Genomic DNA, 17,978 nt, shown 5'->3' on the forward strand with positions numbered 1-17,978 from the left:
TTGTGGAAGGCTACCCAAAATGTTTGACCCAAGTTAAACAATTTAAAGGCAATGCTACCAAATACTAATTGAGTGTATGTAAACTTCTGACCCACTGGGAATGTGGTGAAAGAAATAAAAGCTGAAATAAATCATTCTTTCTACTATTATTCTGACATTTCACATTCTTAAAATAAAGTGGTGATCCTAACTGACCTAAGACAGGGACTTTTTACTAGGATTAAATGTCAGGAATGATGAAAAACTGAGTTGAAATGTATTTGACTAAGGTGTATGTTAACTTCCGACTTCAACTGTATATGCAGTCATTGTTAGACATACAGTACGATGCAATATTGTGTTTCTATCTGTCTAAAATCAAATGTACCCATCAACAACACCTTTGTTTGTTAGCCATGGAACAGAGTTAATACATAGATAAGGTCTGTTGGTGTATGATTACAGGATTGCCACTTTTAATAAATTGTTTATATTTAAACATGTATTTGTGTTAATAAATACATTCATAAGGATATTTAGCTATGGTCAAGAAACTAATGATACATACAGTACCAGTCAGAAGTTTGGATACACAGACTCATTCAAGGGTTTTCCTTTATTTGTACTATTTTCTACATTGTAGAATAATAGTGAATACGTCAAAACTATGAAATAACACATATGGAATCATGTAGTAACCAAAAAAGTGTTAAACAAATCAACATGTATTTTATATTTGAGATTCTTCAAAGTAGCCACCCTTTGACTTGATGACAGCTCTGTACACTCTTGGCATTCTCTCAACCAGCTTCATGAGTGCTGCATCAAATGACCTGGCCTCCACAATCACCAGCCCAATTGAGATGGTTTGGGATGAGTTGGACTGCAATGTGAAAGAAAAGCAGCCAACAAGTGCTCAGCATATGTGGGAACTCCTTCAAAACTGTTGGAAAAGCATTCCAAGTAAAGCTGGTTGAGAGAATGCCAAGAGTGTGCAAAACTGTCATCAAGGCAAAGGGTGGGTGCTTTGAAGAATCTAAAATCACTTTTGTGGTTCCTACATTAATCCATATGTGCTATTTCATAGTTTTGATGGCTTCACTATTATTCTTCAATGTAGAAAATATTAAAACATTTAATAAAATCCTTGAGTTGAGGCCAAACTTTTGACTGGTACTGTATATCTTTTGTTAAAGTGTCCAGTGTTTCCAGATTTCTATGAAATACAACCTATAATTAATTACTATATTAATGTTTGTGTTTGAATGGTGTGGGCATACCCCTACAACAGAATCTTGTGGGAGTATACCAGTACTTATATTCATGCAAGTAGATCGCTTATTGGTCAGCTCATCCTTCTGAGGACGATGACATCATCTTTTATGAGGAAATAGCAAGCATTTTTGAAACGGTCTGTTTGAGATACATTTTTTTAAGTGTTTTTTTCCCCCTCCAATTTATGCTTTGGCCATACATTTGAGTAAAGGATAAGTCAACAACATTATTTTGGGTATGATTTAACAGAAAATTTCACTTTTAAAAGTGAAATTTTCACTGGACAGTTACTTTTAACAATGTGTTGCCCCTTAACATTAAGAATACATTTCTGTAATAAAGTCACAAGATCAAATGTGAAGAAATAATAAAAAGTAATGATCACAGGATCGCTTCTTAAAATTTTATTTGTAAATGCATCTTGGGTAGAACAAAGAAAAAATATATAATATATTGATATGTTCTGAAATGTTTTGTTATGTACACGTTTAGGGCGTATACTAGAAATCTACACAACCACAAACTAAGGGTCCGATTCAATCAGATCCGGATTAGCCGCCATCCACATAGCTGATGTTTTGACGGTGTCCGAGGTGGAACTGTGTTGGAGTTGTCAAATCCACAAGTGGCTCCCGGCATTATACCTAAAGGGGACATTGCCATTGGCTGCAAAGTCGCATTAAGAGAAATCCCATGCAGCCTTGTTTACAAGTTGGAACACTGGAATGCGAAATGGAATCTACACCTCTATTAGGCTGATAGAAATCCTTAATATTCTGTTGAATGATTTTCAATGAGCATCATTATTTCTATATAGCCTAGACTTTCTCGTTCTGAACTTCTAATGCAAGTGGGATGGGTGTGGCTTCATGAAAAAGATAACAAGAGCAGCTGCTCAACAATTTGAGAGCTCCAACGCAGTTCAGAAAACGCCAAAACATCAGCTATGCAGGTGTCGGCTCTCGCCGATTAACGCTTGATCTGATTGAGGGCTCTATTCAATCCCCATCGCAGAAGTTCAGCTTTACAGAGTGATTTAATTTCAAGGCAAGGTTCCTGTTTAGCGGAGACTGGATTCACGGTAAACACTGCAAATGTCAGCTCAATCAGAAATGACGCTTCAGCTTTACAGATTGAATAGAGTCCTGAATCTTGGCCTTTAGATATGTTATTACAATAGTCTTCTGTGTAGCTATGTACACTCCTGCATATTCACATGCATTCATAGGATGCGATAAAACACCTGTGTTTAAACAAGCATTAAAAATTCAAAAATTGAATGAAAGGAATTATGTACAATATAATGTACCCCTGCTTTTTCATCTGCGAACCTTACATTAACTATGCATGAATGGTGTCTCACACACTGTACTTTCACAACAGGGCGTGGCGTACTTAACAAACAAGTCTCAAGAGCAAACAGGACATCAAGAATAATGACAACTGTGCCATGGCCTAATAAGTGTGTTATGACAACAGCTTCCAGAAGGCAGTTCTTCTGGTTGTTCAGCACCGTGGTGTAGTGGTATCCACATACATGATAACCTCACTCCAACATAACCGTGTGAGGGCAAGAGCTTCTGGGGTATTCCAGTAACAGATCAGTTTGTGGAGCTGATTTGAGGCAGATTTTGTGTCAACAGCAAAAAAGAGAGAAAAAGCTCATTGAGATTCAATTCCATGGACAGGATTAAAGGATTATGCATTTCCAATTCCCTTTCCTCATTCTCTCAAACCATACCACCATTAATCCATAAAACACGCCTGCAATGAATCACTTGTTATTTGACCATTTTGCCCCCCTAGTAAGGATGCTGTGGTGGGTTAAGGCCAGACAAGTGTCTTACGAACGGCTTGAGCCACTGACACGAAAAAGACCAACAAATACACAATATGAGTTTAGAATAAAAAGCTGAATACAAAATCTAACACTGATTGGAAGGCTTTTTTTTACACATAAAACAATCAACAATCATAAATGTGCGCAATTCTTTCTTTGTTCCATTCTTTTACTTTCAATTGCCTTGTCTCAGAATCTGAGTTTTTCTGGAACTTGAGAAGAGTCCCAGTAGCTTATAGCGACATGTTCATATTTGTTATCAGTAGTTTATGTACAGAATTGCCAATAAGCTCTGCCACTCCCTTTGAACCAACAGTGTGATGAATGAGTAAGCTATTCTTTACCCTCAATGAGCTATGAGTGACAAGGCAAAAAACAAGGAGAACTTTTCCGGGCAAACTTCAACCTGACTTGGATGAGGAATGTCAAAGACATTGGCACTTCTTAACAAGGTAAAAGGCAGTCATATCCAGGTAAAATAGAAACTCAAGGCTATTACTGAAGCAATTAATACATTTCATCTCAAATGAAAACAATCTTTCATTGAAAAAGAAAATAAAGACTGAACAGAAAAACAAATAAAAAGAGTACGAAATACCAACAGCAATAAGAATCTCAAGAAACGTTGATTACTGAGAAGATGGTAAGTGTCATGTGTTGGTTTTGCTTTTGCTTTCAACAATAAATTATAGCACAAGACCACTGTTATAGATCTCTCTAAAAGGCAAGGCACACACATAAATCTTCCATCTCCATCGCTCTCTCGTGCTCGCGCTCTCTCGACCCCTCTCTCTCTAGCTCTTTCTCTCTCTCTCTCTCTCTCTCTTGCTCTCTCTCTCTCTCTGGCTCTTTTTCTCTCTCTCCCATCTCACAGACACACATTCCGTGCTCCTTTGGACTGTGTCCATTGAAGAGTGATCCGGGTGTGGTCAGTTTGTTGTGCGCAGTGTCCGGCTTCGCGGAAAGCGGTGGACTTTGATGTGTTTTGACAGATGGTCACTGCGGGCAAATTTCTTCTCACACACTGGACACTGGTAGGGCTTGATCCCTGAGTGGGACCGCCGGTGTCGCGATAGCTCATCTGACCTCGAGAACCTGGGAGAGACACAGATAGGAGAGAGATGTCAATGATTTTAAAATAGAACAGAATAAAACATTATTGTTTACATATGTAATGTGATATGTTTCTTTTTTTCAGAATTATACTTTTTATTTTCTTTGACATAGCAACAGACAAGAGAATTTGCTTTTAGTTTCATTCCATATTATTGTTAAAGGTTGACAGTGATTCCGAAATGGTAAGATATACAGATTTGTCTACAGTCACGATAGTAAAAGTAATTTTACAGCACGAAGTTCACAGGAGGCTGCTGAGGGGAGGACGGCTCATAATAATGAACCCTAAAGCAAGACTAGCAATGCTAAATAATTAGCTTAAAACACATGGTTCGGCTAAGCTTAAGGAATGGCAATACAAAAAAGGTTCATGCTAACTTAAACACATTACCTTACCAGTGCTATGCAGATCATTGTTAGCTAGTTAGTGCTAGCTTAAAACCCAGGAATAAACCCTGGAGAAATGCTATGAGGAAATTCTAAATAGTTAGCGATAGCGTGAAACAGATGGATAAAGCTTAAGGCATGACAACTATTGGCCTCCCAGCAGTCTCTCACAAGCCTAGCTCTTTCTGTCTCCCAGATGTTACAGCCAGATCTGACAGGATGACGAATTCATGCAATCTGGAGCCTGTGATTTAGCTGCGGAGTCGGTATAAAACCCAATTTACTATCTGTCACACACACATAAAACATGAGTCCCCAAACCACAAGGAAAAGAGAGAAGAGGTTTAGACTCAGCGAGCCAATCTCAGTAGATAGGCAACTACAGAAGGCCTACAGCAGTGACTCTCAAAATAATGGCTTATAGTCAAATGATAGTAATAAAATAATAACATTGTTATCAATAACAGTCAGCTAATAATCAATTACAGTGCAGACATGTAAAAACCCTGTAACGGGTGTTGAAAAGCGTGTATAAGTAGATTGTAGGCAGTTTATACAAGAGTACGAATCTAGGGCAAACATTCAGAGCACATAATGACACAAGCTCTACTACTCTCTACTGCTACTGCTCTAGAACTGGTGTACGGAGGCCCATGGTGGCGGCTAGAGAGTAGTAAAGTCTGTAGAGTAAGGTAGTTTCTCATCTTGGCCCTATCCTGTTCAACATTCCTCTCACGTGTGGGCACACTACTACTAAGAACCCCACGTCCTTGTGATGGGTGATGGAGTGAAATCGATGTCAACTCTAGATGCTAGATGAAATATGGGGAGATTTAATTAGATTTTGGTATTTGTGTGTGAGAGAGAGAGAGAGAGAGAGAGAGAGAGAGAGAGAGAGAAAGAGAGAAAGAGAGAGAGAGAAAAGGACACAGAGACTGTGTGCACATGAGTGTATAGTGTATGTTTGTGTGCGTGCGTGCGTGCACACAACATTCCCATACCTGTACGTGTGTGTTTGCACGTGTATCTGTTCGCATGTGTGTCCCTCTGTCCAACTGTAAACACATCAGCCTCACATCGATCCTGCTCCCTTTTCAAGCAGTCTGCCAGCCTAGACGTTCCTATCACACTGTCATGCTATTCAGCACTTAGCCTTTTCTTCATCTCATTTCCACACCAGTTTCCATCAGACTGATTGTGTGTACAAAACTGAAACAGGCCCCTCTTGCCCTACCTTCTCTCTCCCTCTCCTCCTCCATTTACATTTCCCCAATCTCTCTCTTTCTTGCCCTACCTTCTCTCTCCCTATCCTTCTCTTCCTCCATTTATATTCCTTCACTCTCTTTTTCTTGCCCTACCTTCTCTCTCCCTCTCCTCCTCCATTTACATTTGCCCACTCTCTCTTTTTCTTGCCCTACCTTCTCTCTCCCTATCCTTCTCTTCTTCCATTTATATTCCTTCACTCTCTCTTTTTCTTGCACTGCCTTCTCTCTCCCTCCCTCTCTTCCTCCATTTATATTCATCCACTCTTTCTGTTTCTTGCCCTACCTTCTCTCTCCCTAAATCTGGTCTTTGTGTCCAGACAAGACCCATGTTGTAGGGATGAGATGCATCCACAACAGTGGTAGGCTTGATTACCAACAACGACGAGACGGCCTACAGGGAGGAGGTGAGGGCCCTCGGAGTGTGGTGTCAGGAAAATAACCTCACACTCAACGTCAACAAAACTAAGGAGATGATTGTGGACTTCAGGAAACAGCAGAGGGAACACCCCCCTATCCACATCGATGGAACAGTAGTGGAGAGGGTAGCAAGTTTTAAGTTCCTCGGATTACACATCACAGACAAACTGAATTGGTCCACTCACACAGACAGCATCGTGAAGAAGGCGCAGCAGCGCCTCTTCAACCTCAGGAGGCTGAAGAAATTCGGCTTGTCACCAAAAGCACTCACAAACTTCTACAGATGCACAATCGAGAGCATCCTGGCGGGCTGTATCACCGCCTGGTACGGCAACTGCTCCGCCCACAACCGTAAGGCTCTCCAGAGAGTAGTGAGGTCTGTACAATGCATCACCGGGGGCAAACTACCTGCCCTCCAGGACACCTACACCACCCGATGTTACAGGAAGGCCATAAAGATCATCAAGGACAACAACCACCCGAGCCACTGCCTGTTCACCCCGCTATCATCCAGAAGGCGAGGTCAGTACAGGTGCATCAAAGCTGGGACCGAGAGACTGAAAAACAGCTTCTATCTCAAGGCCATCAGACTGTTAAACAGCCACCACTAACATTGAGTGGCTGCTGCCAACACACTGACACTGACACTGACACTGACTCAACTCCAGCCACTTTAATAATGGGAATTGATGGGAAATGATGTAAAATATATCACTAGCCACTTTAAACAATGCTACCTTATATAATGTTACATACCCTACATTATTCATCTCATATGCATACGTATATACTGTACTCTATATCATCTACTGCATCCTTATGTAATACATGTATCACTAGCCACTTTAACTATGCCACTTTGTTTACATACTCATCTCATATGTATATACTGTACTCGATACCATCTACTGTATCTTGCCTATGCTGCTCCGTACCATCACTCATTCATATATCTTTATGTACATATTCTTTATCCCCTTACACTGTGTATAAGACAGTAGTTTTGGAATTGTTAGTTAGATTACTTGTTGGTTATTACAGCATTGTCGGAACTCGAAGCACAAGCATTTCGCTACACTCGCATTAACTCGTCTGAGATCCCCAAGGATTGGAAAGCTGCCGCAGTCATCCCCCTCTTCAAAGGGGGAGACACCCTGGACCCAAACTGCTATAGACCTATATCCATCCTGCCCTGCCTATCTAAGGTCTTCGAAAGCCAAGTCAACAAACAGGTCACTGACCATCTCGAATCCCACCGTACCTTCTCCGCTGTGCAATCTGGTTTCCGAGCTGGTCACGGGTGCACCTCAGCCACGCTCAAGGTACTAAACGATATCATTACCGCCATCGATAAAAGACAGTACTGTGCAGCCGTCTTCATCGACCTCGCCAAGGCTTTCGACTCTGTCAATCACCATATTCTTATCGGCAGACTCAATAGCCTCGGTTTCTCGGATGACTGCCTTGCCTGGTTCACCAATTACTTTGCAGACAGAGTTCAGTGTGTCAAATCGGAGGGCATGCTGTCCGGTCCTCTGGCAGTCTCTATGGGGGTGCCACAGGGTTCAATTCTCGGGCCGACTCTTTTCTCTGTATATATCAATGATGTTGCTCTTGCTGCGGGCGATTCCCTGATCCACCTCTACGCAGACGACACCATTCTATATACTTTCGGCCCGTCATTGGACACTGTGCTATCTAACCTCCAAACGAGCTTCAATGCCATACAGCACTCCTTCCGTGGCCTCCAACTGCTCTTAAACGCGAGTAAAACCAAATGCATGCTTTTCAACCGATCGCTGCCTGCACCCGCATGCCCGACTAGCATCACCACCCTGGATGGTTCCGACCTTGAATATGTGGACATCTATAAGTACCTAGGTGTCTGGCTAGACTGCAAACTCTCCTTCCAGACTCACATCAAACATCTCCAATCGAAAATCAAATCAAGAGTCGGCTTTCTATTCCGCAACAAAGCCTCCTTCACTCACGCCGCCAAGCTTACCCTAGTAAAACTGACTATCCTACCGATCCTCGATTTCGGCGATGTCATCTACAAAATGGCTTCCAACACTCTACTCAGCAAACTGGATGCAGTCTATCATAGTGCCATCCGTTTTGTCACCAAAGCACCTTATACCACCCACCACTGCGACTTGTATGCTCTAGTCGGCTGGCCCTCGCTACATATTCGTCGCCAGACCCACTGGCTCCAGGTCATCTACAAGTCCATGCTAGGTAAAGCTCCGCCTTATCTCAGTTCACTGGTCACGATGGCAACACCCATCCGTAGCACACGCTCCAGCAGGTGTATCTCACTGATCATCCCTAAAGCCAACACCTCATTTGGCCGCCTTTCGTTCCAGTACTCTGCTGCCTGTGACTGGAACGAACTGCAAAAATCGCTGAAGTTGGAGACTTTTATCTCCCTCACCAACTTCAAACATCAGCTATCCGAGCAGCTAACCGATCGCTGCAGCTGTACATAGTCTATTGGTAAATAAGCCCACCCATTTTCACCTACCTCATTCCCATACTGTTTTTATACTTTTTTAAAAAAATTTTATTTACTTTTCTGCTCTTTTGCACACCAATATCTCTACCTGTACATGACCATCTGATCATTTATCACCCCAGTGTTAATCTGCAAAATTGTATTATTCGCCTACCTCCTCATGCCTTTTGCACACATTGTATATAGACTGCCCATTTTTTTTCTACTGTGTTATTGACTTGTTAATTGTTTATTCCATGTGTAACTCTGTGTTGTCTGTTCACACTGCTATGCTTTATCTTGGCCAGGTCGCAGTTGCAAATGAGAACTTGTTCTCAACTAGCCTACCTGGTTAAATAAAGGTGAAATAAAAAAATAAAAAAAATAAAAAAACATCTGCTAACCATGTGTATGTGACAAATAAATTTTGATTTGATTTGATTTGATTACTAGTGGGATTTTTGCTGCTACTGGGACAGACTATTACAAATACATTACAAATAAATTACAAATACATTACAAAACAAATACATTACAAATACAAAACAAATACAAAACAAACACATTACAAATACAATACAAAACAAATACATTACAAGTACAATACAAAACAAATACATTACAACACAAACACAATACAAATACAATACAAATACATTACAAACACAATACAAATGCATTACAAATACAATACAAAATACATTACAAATACACGGCCGCTGGCGGGTTGCCAAGTTGGTGCCAAGGTCATCATAAATAAATTGATTGATGCAGCGGCCTTTTCAGCAATAGACTGTAGATTGCTCACTGTGGAGAAGTGGACTGGAGTCCATGAATGATAGAGCATATCAGGTACGGACGGTAAGCTGATTCTATACAAACTAATATGCTGTATGGAGTGTGTAGACACATACAGCACATACACACATGCACCTGTACTGGATGTGAAACTCGTCTGTAGCATGTTTGCTGGAAAACTTCAGTGACATCATACTTTCCCTGAGATCTTAAACTCTCATGGACAAATTTTGGTGGACAGATGAATCTGTCAAGACTCACGTGGAATTATGTGATTATGAGCAGCAGTAGTTCCTGGTGTGGGGTTTTCGTCAATTATTATTTGAACGAATCAGGATTGGGCAAAGAAAGTTCTTAAACTGGTGTGGTGATTTTCAAGCCTGTGTGCAGATTATATCGTTTTCTTTTTTTTCTTTTTTCTTTTCTTTACCCCTTTTTTCTCCCCAATTTCATGGTATCCAATTGTTGTAGTAGCTACTATCTTGTCTCATCGCTACAACTCCCGTACGGCTCGGGAGAGACGAAGGTTGAAAGTCATGCGTCCTCCGATACACAACCCAACCAGCCGTATTGCTTCTTAACACAGCGCGCATCCAACCCGGAAGCCAGCTGCACCAATGTGTCGGAGGGTACACCGTGCACCTGGCAACCTTGGTTAGCACTCATTGCGCCCGGGCCGCCACAGGAGACAAGGACATCCCTACCGACCAAGCCCTCCCTAACCCGGACAACGCTAGGCCAATTGTGCGTCGCCCCACGGACCTCCCAGTCGCGGCCGGTTACGACAGAGCCTGGGCGCGAACCCAGGGACTCTGATGGCACAGCTGGCGCTGCAGTACAGCGCCCTTAACCACTGCGCCACCCGGGAGGCCGATTATATAGTTTTCCACTAGATTCCACAGCCACAAAGTAAAAAATAGTCTAAATTGTAAAAATTCATGAAAACCAAAAATGTGCTTTTTGGCCATGATAAACACGGGTGATATTAGTTTGGCAGAGAGTTTCCGTTTGCAAGGCAAGACACTTCACTTCCTTCCTTGCACAAAGGTAATCACACTTGTTAACAGCAATCCCCCCAGAAGTAAAAAAAGAAATTACAATCTTCCGCGAGATAACTTTACTTCTAGGTAAGCGAGATTACTAAGATCTGAAGACAAACGTCACTCACAAAGTGACAGACTAATCTTTTGCTCTTTTGGCATAAATGGTTGGTTTGAATTGCGTGTGATGTTGTGTAAAACATTACAAATTCTATCCCTGCTCAGGGCACAACAGAATGCACTCTGTTACACACACACACTAACACACACACACACTAACACACACGTTACCTCGTCCACCTCTTTGTAAGTACAGTCACAATTCACATATCCCTACTTGTACTTTGTCCATGTGTTCGCCACCTATACTCAGTAAGGTATTTGCAGGCCAGAGCATTTAGATGCATTCCCCTCTGGCTTACAAAGCCAAAGGTTACACTCTTTCACCCGAGACTGTCACATCTCCGACTGACCCTGTGTCCTCAGGAAATCAGGCAGCTGAGTGCCAAGAGTCACACACTCCATCACACACACACACACACACACACACACACACACACACACACACACACACACACACACACACACACACACATCAATGCGAGCTCAAACACACACATACAAACACACACAAGCACACACACGGTTGAAAACTGACACCCCTATTCAGATCATGACCAGCCTGATCACTACAAATAGACTTCGATATCGGACATTTGAAAAGGTCCTGAAAAAATCACTATATACATTCCTCAGCGCTCACAAAAAAAGAACATCAATTGCCCAACACTGGGTGCGAACTCATGATGTTCAGTGCCAAAGTGTGCTGCTCAGACCAATGCATCACCACAGTTTACAATGCTCTCGCAAGCCTTGAGGATACTTGATAATACTTGATGGTAATAGCATGTCGTTTTTTTATTATTTTGTTTTAACTCTTCCCAAACCATCATTGTAAATAAGAATTTGTTCTTAACTGACTTGCCTAAATAAAGGTTAAATAAATAAAAGTCAAATACCTTCAATTTCTTAAAGAGACATCGTCTTGATTATAAGTACTTACCAGGAAGTCCCCAAAGGGAATATCACTGAGTGGTAGACAAGTGAAAGGATTCACAGCGCTGCTACTGTGGCGACTAAATTGTGACGCTGCAGTGAAGGAATAGCATGTCGAGTGATCGCCAATTAGCCAAAATGAAACAAGCAACTCAAATCCATGTTAACCAGAAGGAATGCTGCACCTACTCTGAAAGCTTGATGCTGTGAGAGAGGAAGTCTTTAAGGCTGAATCTCAAATGGCACCCTAATTCCCTGGTCAAAAATAGTGTACTATGTAGGGAATATGGTGCCATCTGGGACGCACATTAAGCAATATTACCTGAAGGAGCCTCTGGATCCTGTGAAGTCTCACTTTAAGCCACTCACTGGCGCTAATTGATGACCTCATCGGACTGGTCAATTTGGGTGCCAGTCACAGTCTGTGGTACAAAAGCTGCCTTCAATTGAGAAACATGACACCCAGCTTGTACTGTAAAGTGAACTTCCCTGCTAACAACAATGAGTTGTTAGGACGTCCCCGGGACATCACAAAATGGTTGCCTAATGTCATCAGGACGTTGTGTCATGGTCCCCTGGAGGTTTTGTCTAGTTCCCGGTTTGTCCTGGGGACATTTTTAGGATGTTCTTGGGACGTTGTGTCATGGTCCCCTGGAGGTTTTGTCTAGTTCCCGGTTTGTCCTGGGGACATTTTTAGGATGTTCTTGGGACGTTGTGTCATGGTCCCCTGGAGGTTTTGTCTAGTTCCCGGTTTGTCCTGGGGACATTTTTAGGATGTTCTTGGGCCGTTGTGTCATGGTCCCCTGGAGGTTTTTCTATAGTTCCCAGTTTACTGGGGCGTCAGTTAGCCTCGTGGTCAGAGCGTTGGACTTGTAACCAAAAGGTTGCAAGATCTGAATCCCCGATCTGACAAGGTAAGAATCTGTCGTTCTGCCCCTGAACAAGGCAGTTAACCCCCTGTTCCTAGGTCGTCATTGAAAATAAGAATTTGTTCTTAACTGACTTGCCTAGTTAAATAAAGGTTAAAAAAATTACTGATGGTCTCAAATAAATGTTCTCCCCCCCAAAAAATGAATTAAACGTTCTACCATGGTCCATCATGGCCCTGACTGGTAAACCACTGATCCATTCACAGCTCTTTGTCTTTTGGCAATGCTAGGGACACCCACACACAAACTGTGCTTTTAACAACATACATATATTACACTGTGTATGTTTATTCATACAGTAATTATTATTTAACATATCCTCACCTGGGATTTGCACGGACAATCTCTTGGTTCACAGTGTTCCGATTGCCCTGCTTTGCCACCATGTCTGTATCAATGACTGATTTCACCTCTAGTCCTATTACTACCCTGTTAAAAATACACCCATGAAAAACGATGATATCTATCATAGTGATTCAGCAGTAACATTAAAACAGAACAATATGCCCCACCAACATCAGACAACTATATTAACAATCCAAACTCAAATTTCTGAAATAAGTAAATCAATGAGAGAATAGTCAGATTAACTGATAATTACAATAGCAGTGGAGATCGCACTCCTTTGCTAGGAGCAGAGATGTATTATAGGTAATGAATGTGTCTGGGAAATTGTACAGCTTTTGTGGCACAGCATAAAGAGCAGTATACCTCAAATCCAAAGGATGTGAGATCAAATCCCAGGTGGGATCACATTGAAAAGTCAGTATGAAGTGATCATGTAACAATATTGTTTCTATATTTTTACACTATTTTAGCTGAACAGTGTACAACTTACCTTAAAACTCAGATCCCGTTTCATTACTTATAATGGTTTGGGACACCTAGGACAATCGGGGGAGCATCAGAGGACCATGATACAACGTCCTAAGAACTTCCTAAAACATATTTGTGGACGTCCCCAGGTCAAACAGGGAACTAGAAAAAGGTCCCCCAAAGAACATTCCCTTGGGACCATCACCCAAAGCCCTAAGAACGAGTACAATGAAATTCCTGAGAATGTCCTAAAAAGATCTGATTTGGTCCTCAGTGATGTCCAGGGAACTAGACAAAGGTCCCTCAGAGAACGTTCCCTTGCGACCAATACACAACTTTCTTAGAACGTTCTCAGAACGTCAGAGGGATATTGTTGTGCCAAAACCCATAAGGGACGTAATGGGAATGTCGCTGAATGTCCTCAAGACATTTTCTGGGTTGTCCCATTGACATATCATTTCCCCAATGTGTCCAGAAAGGCCAAACGATAACAACAAGGGATAATACCCCCTCCATATCTCAGACATGCTTGTGACAGCTTGGGCTCACTGACTAGTCACTCACCCTAAGCATTCTTTATACAACCTGCCGTAACCTAGCAATGTCATTCAAATCTCGAGACAGGATGTCTTAAACTCTTTAACTTCAAAACCCTGCCAAATACAATTCTGATAACGTGTGATGAGATCATTGCAGCTATCGTAATTCATTATGAAGAATCATCAATTTATGTGCTCAGTGGTGTATGTTTTCTATTGGTATATGTCTACTAACTTGAATGTCTAAAGGCCTTTAGGCATAGCAAATCCATAAAATGATGATGATCATCATCGTAGTCAACGAGCACCCACTCACCTCCATCCACAGCCTGGCCAGGTGCAGGCGAAGGGCTTCTCCCCTGTGTGTCTCCGGAGGTGAGCTTTCAGGTGGCTGCTCTTGGTGTACATCTTGGTACAGCTGGGGAAAGTGCATTTGTGCATTTTGATGAGGTCCGCCACAGGGTTCTTCTGAAACTGCTGACCCCCCACATGGAGCCCTTGGCCATGGACCCCAACCAGCACCTCCCCGAGGCCCAGGGGCTTGGCTGCAATGGGCACTGGAGCGATGCGCACAAACTTGGAGGAGACATTAAGGCTGGTGGAGGGCAGCAGCTGGGGAACCAGGGCAAAGGTCTGCCCCTGGATGTTGACCAGCAGCTGGGCAATTTTGATGTCTGAGGCCGGCTGAGGGGGAGGCTGGACGACTTGGGGAGGATGATGAGGAGCCGTGGAACTGGGTTCCTTTTTGATCTGCATGGGCTGGATCTGCAGGATGACCGGCATCCCACTGCTGCCACGGTTTGCAAAGCTCTCTGTTGTCCCAAGCCTGCTGGATAATGAATCACTCTTGGACCTGTCTTCGTGCAGACCTTCTATGGACTCCTGTGCCGGCGAGGCCGGTGTGATTTTGGTCTCGGTGGTGGTGGCGGCATTCTCGGTAAACACAGTTTGGTCTGAATGGTTGGCCTCGGGCTCCAGCCTTGGCCCTGGGGATGAGGACTCCCTGTACACCTCCAGTCCCACCCCCAACCCCATGATCTCCTCCAGACCCAGACCCAGCGCCCCCTCCCGGGCCTCCTGCTTCATGGATGACACCACCTCCATGTTCTCCTCCAGGAACTCCTCTATCTCCTCCAATGTGGGCTGGAAGGATGACTGCTCCATGTCCACCAAGGACCAGACAGAGAAGTCCACACTCTCCTCCTTCAAGGCCTCTGGATGGGGGTGGGATGGCTCATCCCTCTGTGAGTCCCACAGAGAGGTGGGCAGTGACATGGGGATGGCCGCCGCAGTCCCTGCTCCGCCTAGGGAGGTCTGGGACAGCAGGAAGTCCAGGATGCTGTCTGAACTCTCGGCGCTGGAGCTGCTGCCATAGCTGGAGCTGAGCACTTGGGAGTCGGGGCTAGAACAGGAGCGAGGGCTTGACGACTCGCTCAGGTCATCCTCGGAGAAGGGCGAGGGCATCACCTGGTAGGTCCCTGCATCCGTCACCATGTCCGACAGGTGATACACCGAAGGGGCGCTATTGTAAGTTAAGAAAGTCTCCTCGCCGCTCACTAGGAAGTTATCCACCATTCCTGGCTATGGGCCAAGAGAATGTCACTCCACTTTGTGTTGAAAATTGTCTTACTGATATAACAGTTTGTTAGGGTTATTCCTCTTGTTGTTGTGAAACTGTCAACAAATAAACCCCAGAAGGGGTCACCACAGCAAGGTCACGCTTCGCAGAAAAAAAATAGAGAAACACCTGTTGTTCTCTCTCAGGATAAAAAAGAAGAATGCTTCGGTAGGAAAATACTTTAATTCCAAGGTTTCCAGCCAGGATATATCTAGACAAACACCCATTAGGAGAGAAGAAGAGAGAGAAGATTACTAAACTGAGTTTTGAGATTAATACATTTTATACATAGTAATGCATGTCACTGTAAGAACACACAGACAAGAGTCTACAGGCAAAAGAACAGAGGCAAGACCTACTGTAAAGACAAGTCATGAATCACCAATGCACCACTTGTGAAACAAATGATCTTCCGCCTCTCTGTTCCTGGCTTGCATGTTCAAAATATGGAATGCTGTGCCTGTTTCCATTTCAAGTTCACACGCGGTTGGCGTGAGAGCTGAAGTGGTTACCAGAGAGCATAGGCGGCTAACGCATTCCTTTACTTGTATTTCTGATTCAAAACAATTCAAAATAACTTGACGAATGCACTCTGTTACACACACACACACACACACACACTAACACAACAGTACAATGGGCAAGACTTGAAAAAACAACTACAGTATAGTCAGAAAATAGAAGGTGAATGCTGTCAGGTCAAAATATATAAATGTGTTCCCTCAGATTCACACTTTTGTCAGGCATGAGATATCTGGGATATGTGAGAATGGCGAAGGAGTCATATTTCCACTGATGGAAACTAAAACGAATGGAAGCATTTGGGTCGAGGCCACATGAGCACCTCCTGTTGTGAGTCCACAGCTGTGCAGTGGCTGCTGCAGAGTGTGTGTGTCAGAAAGAGTGTCTATGGATTCAATGGAAATTATTCCTGCCAAAGCACACCTTCGCCTCACACATTTAGGCTACATTTAAATAAGTGTTGTGTGCATTTTTTTAATCAAATGAACTTATTTAATATTCTGTCATTTGAACAAATGTTTTAGTTAACTATAGGGAATCGTTTCCATATATTTTATCTTACAAAACGTTGCCGTTTTTTTTCATATCTAATTTGCAAAATCCATGCAGCGTTGACCCCCACCCACACACACACACACACACACACAAAAAAAAAAAACTGGCAAAGCTTAGATGGTCATCAATGTCTGACCGTCTGTCCCCTTCTCTGGGCCTCTTGGCTCCGTGACCGAAAATAAACCTCCAAAGGAACCGTCAACATTATTAAAATAACACCGCGTGAGGCAGCCGTGAGCACTGCGCTCCTAATAGTGCATAAATCACCTGTCATGCTGTTTATAACACTCAAACCGCAATAAATCAACACCAATCGCGTGTAGTGGAATGACACGCGATTATCGCGTCATTATTATTATTTAATGACATGTTTTATTTTTACTCGTTGGGAAGCAACAATTTCACGGTATACAACTGTTCTATTCGGCATTACTCAGCCATTACATGCTATTACATAACAAACACTGAATAATTACAGCATAATCATTGAGAATATTTTAAAACAAGAATTAACAGAAATGAGCGTATATAGGCGATCAAATGTAAATCAAATGCAAAGCAATTTAAACACCGTAGGCTAGGCTTACATCTCTACCGATTACTGGCGAAAAAGTCTAATTTTTAAACTTCTCCTTGTCTCATTTATCATAACTCATAACCGTCAACATATTGATTCTAGTTTTGAAGCAAACGATCACATCTTCTGCCCATCCCGTGGCATAGGATGCGCAATTAAGTGCAGCTTCACCGCTACAACGTAAACATGTTTTCGTCCAGCGGTGCGTGCTGCAGAATGGTCATAGGTTGGAGGAACGAACACACGCCCTCGATCTCTTGCAGAACCCATTCATTCTCAAGGAAAAGATGCGGTAAAACTCCATCTTACCTTTTTCAATAAAGCATTTACAAATCCCTTATTTTATCCCAATGCATTGTCTTTCCTTTGCATTTGATGGGGAATCTCTATCTCGAATGCATGGTTTGTCCTTGAGAGTTGCCTACCAGAACCGTTCAGACTGATTAGCAGCGAGGCAGAGTAGTTGTACTATATTACCGTCACATGACTGCTGGTGTACGTGTGTGTGTGTTATATGAGTCAACATAAGAGGTTGGATCTGAAGGCTCGACCCAGCTCTGTGCAGCAATTGGCCAACGATGCGCGAAGGCTGGTCTCTGGATATGTCAATCAGGTTGCGTACGCCTATATGTGGGATGTTTAGTGACAGAAGACAGGTCCATTTCCAAGTGTTTCTCACTTCCTTATCCTCCCATCGCACGAGGAGCAGATACAACTGTTGCAGTAAATTGAGACGGGGGAAGTTGACCGATTGT

At 42.9% G+C, this 17,978-nt stretch overlaps 1 protein-coding gene across 1 annotated transcript; it reads right to left on the minus strand.

Moving 5' to 3' along the window:
* Positions 1 to 1,643: 1,643 nt before the first annotated feature.
* Positions 1,644 to 17,701, minus strand: LOC115122009 (Krueppel-like factor 15). The gene is made up of 3 exons (XM_029651160.2): positions 17,533 to 17,701; positions 14,268 to 15,780; positions 1,644 to 4,189 (listed from the first exon to the last, which is right to left on the minus strand). The coding sequence occupies exons 2-3, from the start codon at positions 15,524 to 15,526 to the stop codon at positions 4,024 to 4,026; spliced, it is 1,425 nt and encodes a 474-aa protein (XP_029507020.1). The 5' UTR covers positions 15,527 to 15,780; positions 17,533 to 17,701; the 3' UTR covers positions 1,644 to 4,023.
* Positions 17,702 to 17,978: the final 277 nt, after the last annotated feature.

The sequence above is a fragment of the Oncorhynchus nerka genome, linkage group LG2, assembly GCF_034236695.1.
Source record: "Oncorhynchus nerka isolate Pitt River linkage group LG2, Oner_Uvic_2.0, whole genome shotgun sequence".
NCBI lineage: Eukaryota > Metazoa > Chordata > Actinopteri > Salmoniformes > Salmonidae > Oncorhynchus > Oncorhynchus nerka.

What these genes read in the sequence shown, in the direction of transcription:
- LOC115122009 (XM_029651160.2), bottom strand. Translation starts at nt 15,526, where the DNA reads ATGGTGGATAACTTCCTAGTGAGCGGCGAGGAGACTTTCTTAACTTAC. An exon ending in TGGCCAGGCTGTGGATGGAG is followed by an intron (nt 4,190 to 14,267) that starts GTGAGTGGGTGC and finishes TGTCTCTCCCAG; the next exon opens with GTTCTCGAGGTCAGATGAGC.